This window comes from Elephantulus edwardii, unplaced genomic scaffold (genome assembly GCF_000299155.1).
Source record: "Elephantulus edwardii isolate Elephantulus edwardi_28Jun2011 unplaced genomic scaffold, EleEdw1.0 scaffold00124, whole genome shotgun sequence".
In the NCBI taxonomy this organism is placed as follows: Eukaryota; Metazoa; Chordata; class Mammalia; order Macroscelidea; family Macroscelididae; genus Elephantulus; species Elephantulus edwardii.
In genome coordinates this window covers 5,701,673-5,708,772 of record NW_006399874.1, presented here as the reverse complement: position 1 = coordinate 5,708,772, position 7,100 = coordinate 5,701,673, and the positions used below count along the sequence as shown (strand labels likewise).

The window sequence follows — 7,100 nt, the reverse complement described above, 5'->3', positions numbered from 1 at the left end:
ATATGCTGAGCGAGTTCGGCCCTTTTGATTTTCTGACTCCAACTCCTTGCACATTTCATTGTAATATTTTGCTTTGTCATCCTGTGCTGCCTTTTGAAATCTTCTATTCAACTCCTTAGCATCTTGAATTCTTCCCTGTGCTTTGGCTTCTCTGCGCTCCAGTGCAATTTTCAGAGTATCTTCTGACATCCATTTTGGTCTTTAATTTTCTGAAATTATATTGTTAAATTTTGAATTGCTATTATTGTATGGTTTCTAGTTATTTATCTTATCATTTTGTTGGATTATGTTTCTGGGTACTTTCAGTTTTCCCTGATTTGTCTATGTTTTATTTGATCTCTTGAAAGATCCTACATAGACTTTTTAATTCCTTATGAGGTAGTTCCATTATAATTTCTTTTTTAGGAATATTTTGGCCCTTTTTTTAGTAACTTGCTTGATACATCTTATTTTGCTTCTTTGTGTAGTTTAATGTCTGCATCTTTGAAATATTAAGTCTTGTTTTGCTTATCAATTGATTGTATGTTTCTTTGCTTTGCCTTTTTTTTTTTTATTTTCCTTTATCTTTGTATATTGGGCAAGGGTAAACATACTATTGTTTTCACTAGTTTGGTGTACCAAGGCGTTTACCTCTTGTTTTCATATGTGTTTTGCTTATCAATTGATTATATGTTTGCTTGCTTTGCCTTTTTTTTAAAATTTTGCTTTATTTTCGTATATTGGGCAAGGGTAAACATACAACTGTGTTCACTAGTTTGGTGTACCAAGGCATTTACCTCTTATTTTCAGATGGGTAGGATAGCAGCTGGGAGTATGGGTCTCAGGCAGTGATTGCTGGTTTGATAAGCAATTGAGGGTTGGGAACATGAATAGACATTAATCACTGTCTGTGGTTGATCCAGTGCAGAAGTTGGTTGCACTGAATAGGTGGGTAAGACAGTATGTATGGTGGATATGATGGGAAAATGGGGTGCTTTATCACTACTAATTATTGAGTAATGGGTGAGAGGCAGTGGACAGTGGGTGGATAAGTATGTATTTAACACAAACAATTTCTTAATGCAGGCACAGTTATTTATAAGAAAGTAAGTCTAATCTGCAGAGTTCCATACAATTCATGATTTTATTCAGAATATTCATAGATCAGATAGATATCCTTTAGGAAGAATATATTGGTCAACGGAGTAAGATTTAAGTGCTGAGATTTAAATGTTTAGTTATGGCATTTATTTAATTTATTTAAATAAATGTGTGGTCTTTTTAATTTGAAATTGACACTAAATTGATCCTTTTCCTTGTAAGTAATACCTGTGTTTTACTTCTAGTTCCATGACAAGATAGACCAGATCCTTGAGAGCTTGGAACGCATTGTGGAGCGTTTGAGGCAGCCACCATCTATCTCTGCTGAGGTTGAGAAGATTAAGGAGCAGATCAGTGAAAATAAGAATGTGTCGGTAGACATGGAGAAACTTCAGCCACTCTATGAAACTCTTAAACAGAGAGGCGAGGAAATGATTGCTCGATCTGGAGGCACTGATAAAGATATATCTGCTAAAGGTAGTATTTTTTGGAATAAGGAAATACTTGAACCTTACTTCTAAAACATTTAAAAAACTTAAGGCTGTTTATTGACAGTCCAACTGCAAAACAGAATATTAATTCTTAGAAAAGGTATTACAAATATGTTGTGTTGGCATGTGAAAGACTGTGTGGATAGAGAACTTCGTAGTGTCTTTCAGTGCTAATGATCTGTTACTTAAATGTAAAGTATTATCCAGGCCTCTTAGGCTCGTTAATTAAAACAGTGCTAAAAAGACTGTCTAGGGATTCCTATTGCTGTTACAGAATATGCTACTTCACTTAAAACATATTCCATCTCACAAGCTATAACTGTTAGTGACAGCTGTGCCCACAGTAAACCATGTTCTGGATGTGAGCTGGGAGCCAATTTGAACTATGAGGACATACATAGATAAGTGGAAATTTATAGTAAGGTTACTCTAGAAACAAGGCCAGAATACAGAATTGGTAATGTTATATTCCTGGGCTGAACGTATAGCTTTATTCTCGATTCCGAGGACATATTTGAAGGGTAAATTCTATCAAGTAAATATTTCACTTTCTTTAAGGCCAGCCTTGGTTAACTTGAAGCCTTTCTAAGGTTTGTTCTGAGATCATGTAGAATCTGAGTATGTACTTAGTCAGGAAGACCATGTCCACATGAGTGCAGTCAACCAAAATTTGGCCTACTTTTAGATACTTAGCAAATTAATTACTGCTTTTATAAGAACTGAAATAGTTGGCTTTATTGCTCCAGTAGAGGTGACGTTTACAATTGTTGACTTTTTCTTTTGGTTCCATAGCTGTTCAAGATAAGCTTGACCAAATGGTTTTTATTTGGGAGAACATACACACATTAGTGGAAGAAAGGGAAGCAAAACTATTAGATGTAATGGAACTAGCAGAAAAGTTCTGGTGTGATCACATGTCATTGGTAGTTACCACTAAAGACACTCAAGATTTCATCCGGGACCTGGAGGATCCTGGAATTGATCCCTCAGTAGTAAAACAACAGCAAGAAGCAGCAGAGGTAAGCAGAAGATTTTATTCCAAGTTAAATAATAAACTGTTAGGAATTACTCTGTTAAAGTGAAATGCATGGTGATATGGTGTAAGATAGGGTATGCACATTAATTTATCTTTGGAGAGTGTATATGTATTTTAAAGATGTTGTACATTCCCACTGCTTTAGCCTTAATTCAGGTTATCTCTTCATAGTAGGATCCCTGCCTCCTGTGTCTCCATGCTTCCCATGCCTCTCACCTTCCTTACGGTGACAGTTGTCCCACTAGATTGGTTCCTTTTGAGTCTCTGCTTTCTCTAATGGAAGTGGACTCCGGAGTTCTTTGAGTAGAATACCTACATTTATTTTTCCTTGTATCCCTGATCCCTGATGAAGTTATAGCTTGATTAATGCTTATTAAATACTCATGAGATTAATAGATGTATTTAACCAAGAAGATAAGAAAAAGTAAAAATACTCCACTCTTAATCCACTATCTACTGGATAAAGTGAAAACCTCCTGTAACAAAGTATATGGCCTTTTACATCCTACTCTAGCCTCTACCTATGTTTTAAAAATGACTTGTACCATTTCTTCATTCCTCCTGCAGAACGCCTCCTCTCATTAATTAATGGCTTTTCCCAAAGGGTCATGTTCTTTTTACCATCTACACTTCCTCATGTTTTGCTTTGGTAAATGTGAATGTCCTTACACTATCATACTTCTGAAAAAAATCCCAGTTAAACTTCAAGGTTAAGATGGATTGTTACCTCTCCTGTAAAACGGTTTGTTGAATAGTTGGCAGAGTTAGTTCATCTGTGTTCCCAGAACATTTTCCTCTTGGAAAGAACTCTACACATAGTATAAATCACTGTTGCTCAAACTTCTGCTTTCCCTAATGGAAATGGACTCCGGAGTTCTTTGAGTAGATAGAATACCTACATTTATTTTTCCTTGTATCCCTGATGAAGTTATAACTTGATTAATGCTTATTAAATACTCATGAGGTTAATAGATGTATTAAACCAAGAAGATAAGAACTCCATTCTTAATAATATTGTAGTTTACATACTCTGCAGTAATGACTTAAAATGTAAATCAAAGAATGGATTATCCTAAATCTGTTAACAAGTAGGTTAATTTAGATAAGATCTTTGAAATCATATTTTATTTGTATTATTTGAATATCCACGTTAGCAAAATGCTGTCCAATATTTTTAATTTTTGAGTTCTTATATTTTGTATAAGCAATTATTTATTAAATGTATGTTTCTAATAAATGTTTGGCATTTATTATGCAACCAGAGGGTACTTTTTATTTTTATCATCTTTTTTGCCATTTATTTTCTTGGTGAAAGACATTTATTGCAGCACCTTAGAAAATACAAACTGACCATAGTTCTTTCCCAGAAGTATTGCGTTAAAATTAAAGGGATATTCACAAAGATATTATGTTTGTGAATATCCCTTTAATTTTAACACAGTATTTCGTAAAATTACAAGGCTGTCATTTTCTTATTCTAGTCCATAAGGGAAGAAATTGAAGGACTACAGGAGGAACTGGATATGGTTATTAACCTGGGTTCTGAGCTCATCTCTGCCTGTGGGGAACCTGACAAGCCCATTGTCAAGAAGAGCATAGATGAGGTACATTTTAATCTTATCAGAATGTTTTTTTGTGCTTTTTTTTTAAAAGAACTTAGTTAATGGACAATTGCCTGCCTCCCCCTAGAATGTCTTTTATGGAACTGTTGAAAATTGGGAGCCTTGGTGGCATAGTTCATAGGGAGTTGTGCTGCCAACTCAAAGAAGACCCTTTATTGGAGGTTTGAATCCACCAGTGGCTCTGAGGAAGAAAGACAGACAGTCTCCTCCTGTGTGATTTACAGCCTCCTTAACTCATTGGAGGGTCAACTGTTGAGTCGATTCTGACTTGGTGGCCAGTGAGTTTGAGTTGAAAAGTTAATGTAAGGGATTGGACTGAAAGAGTTCTGCTATTTGTCTTTTAGTTAAATTCAGCCTGGGATTCTCTAAATAAAGCTTGGAAGGACCGAGTGGATAAACTTGAAGAAGCAATGCAGGCTGCTGTTCAGTACCAGGATGGACTACAGGTAAAAAGGCTGTGACTGCTTGTCTCAGTTGGAAGGTGGCCTCATGCTTATTGATGTCCACAAATCCACATATTGACAGTGTCCCTGGACTGCAAGTGTGTATGCAGTTGTGAGCAAATACTTTCCTGGAATTTGCTTGGACGTGTGTATTCTTTTTTGGATTTTTGTCTGTTTGTTTTGTTTTGGTTTTTTTGGTGGGAACTTCTAACACTTACGTACATGTAGGCTTATAGAAACATTTATACACATTCACTGAAATTTCTTAGGAAAAGAACTAGTTCAGCGTGTTTTTTAAAGTGATAGTGAATGTTCCCACAGAGCATTTTTAATAAATGACTTAGCACTGAACTGAACCTGAGTTCTTTTCTAAAACTGAGTGGAATAAGATGAAAGGGGTAAACACTATCTAAAAATATCACCAAGTTTAACTAAAGTCAGAAGTAAAGGAATTTGATTTGAAGCCAGTGCTGTCCATGTACTAAAATAGATTTCTGTTTAATAGCTCATATAATCTGATGTGTAAGTTGGATTATTTTCCCCCTCCCCCCCATATACACAATTCCTTTTAAGAGTTGTTTTCTTGTTGTTGGTTTTTTGTTTTTTGTTTTTTTTTTTCACATACCTTAAAGGTCCTCTGTCAATTCTTTCAAGTTTTTGTTTGGGTTTTTTAGTATTAAGAATTCTCTTGTCACCTGAGATCAACTCAAGGATATTTCTCTCACTTACCTCCCTTCACTTTGATCCATTTTCCAAGTGGCTGTCACAAGCTGAATCGTCCATCCTCCTCCCAGATGGAAAAACCTTTTTAAGGATTTTCCTCACACCAAGTATACATATTTAACTTATTTTTAAATTTTAGAAAAGGATAGCCTTTCCTTTTTCATTTTGTACCCCATTTGTATAGTTGTAAGGATAAATATCACAATCCAGAATTTATACCAGCAGAAGAGTGTTTTGAACTATGAAAGTATATGGAAAAACTCACTGCAAGCAAATTAGTCTTACTGTAACTATCTTCTATGCCTTTTTATTTTCAGGCCAAATGATAATTTATTGATTGGGTAGGTGACAAATACCAATACTGAAGTGTGCTCTAGGCTTCTGTCTTTGAAGCTGAGGCAGGATTTTCACTGCCTTTGTTAAGTCATTTAATTGATCCTCTCCCATGAGTAGTGTTTGTACTCTTCCCATGGTACCTCTCTCTTGGCTGGAGTTGCACTTCCTCCCGTGGATCGAGATAGTAACAGACATTTGACCTCAAGAGTTGTTACCCTTAGGCCACAAGCAAGTCCCCATGGACTGTATAATCCCTTTACCATGACTGGAGAAACGAGGAAAACCAGAGGTCCTCTTTTTCTTCCCTTAGTAGCATCTTCTATTTATTGAATAACAATAGATTCCCATCAAAAGCTCTAGATGCAAAGGAAAGGTCAAAATTTAATTGCACAGCAAAATAAATGTTATTTCCTAGGTTACTGCATAAGTTCTTGGTCAGTTTATTGCTATTAACTTAAAATGACTAAATTTCCCCCTCCACCTCTAAATATATTTTCTACTCGCTGGTCTGGCACTTCAAATTTTGTCTAAAGTGCGAAGTAAATTTGTTTTGTATTCCTGGATGTGCTCACTAAGTTGTGCCAAGAAATCTGGAGAACAGTGAGCTGGCCCACTGACTGGAAAAGATCGATATTTGTTCCCATTCCAAAGAAAGGTGCCCCTACAGAGTGTGAAAATTATCTAACAATATCATTGATATCACATGCAAGCAAGATTCTGCTGAAAATTATCCAAAAACATTTGGAACAATATGTCAACAGAGATGTGCAGGCTGGATTTAGAAGAGATCATGGTACTAGGGATATTATAGCTAATGTCAGATGGATCTTAGCAGAAAACAAAGAATACCAGAAGACTGTCTATCTGTGCTTCATTGAATATGCAAAGGCTTTTGACTGTGTGGATCACAACAAGCTGTGGCTGACTCTGATAAGAATGGGAATCCCAGAACATTTGATTGTGCTAATACAAAATTTATACTTGGACCAAGAGACAGTTGTCAGAACAGAGCACGGAGACACTGCATGGTTCAAAACCAAGAAGGGGGTTCGTCAGGGATGTATTCTGTCTCCATACCTTTCAATCTGTATGCAGAACAGATTATCCGAGACGCTGGGCTATACGAAGAGGAATGCGGCATCAGGATTGGTGGAAGAATCATCAACAACCTGCGTTATGCAGATGACACAACCCTGCTTGCTGAAACTGAGGAGAGCCTGAAGCCCTTGCTGCAGAAGATCAAGGACTACAGCCTCCTATATGGACTGAAGCTCAATGTCAAGAAAACAAAGATTCTAACCACTGGGCCAATTGGCAGCATCAGCATGAATGGTGAAGAGACTGAGATAGTTAACAGTTTTAATTTACT

The 7,100-nt window shown here is 36.3% G+C and overlaps 1 protein-coding gene across 3 annotated transcripts in view; it reads left to right on the top strand.

Annotated features, from left to right (window-relative positions):
• DST (dystonin) overlaps positions 1 to 7,100 on the top strand; it is a 674,592-nt gene that overhangs the window by 614,890 nt on the left and 52,602 nt on the right. For all 3 annotated transcript variants that reach the window (XM_006893143.1, XM_006893142.1, XM_006893144.1), the window contains 4 exons: positions 1,326 to 1,557; positions 2,364 to 2,590; positions 4,089 to 4,211; positions 4,574 to 4,675. In XM_006893143.1, the coding sequence (XP_006893205.1) occupies positions 1,326 to 1,557; positions 2,364 to 2,590; positions 4,089 to 4,211; positions 4,574 to 4,675 (684 nt within the window). The remainder of the gene's footprint in view (positions 1 to 1,325; positions 1,558 to 2,363; positions 2,591 to 4,088; positions 4,212 to 4,573; positions 4,676 to 7,100) is intronic.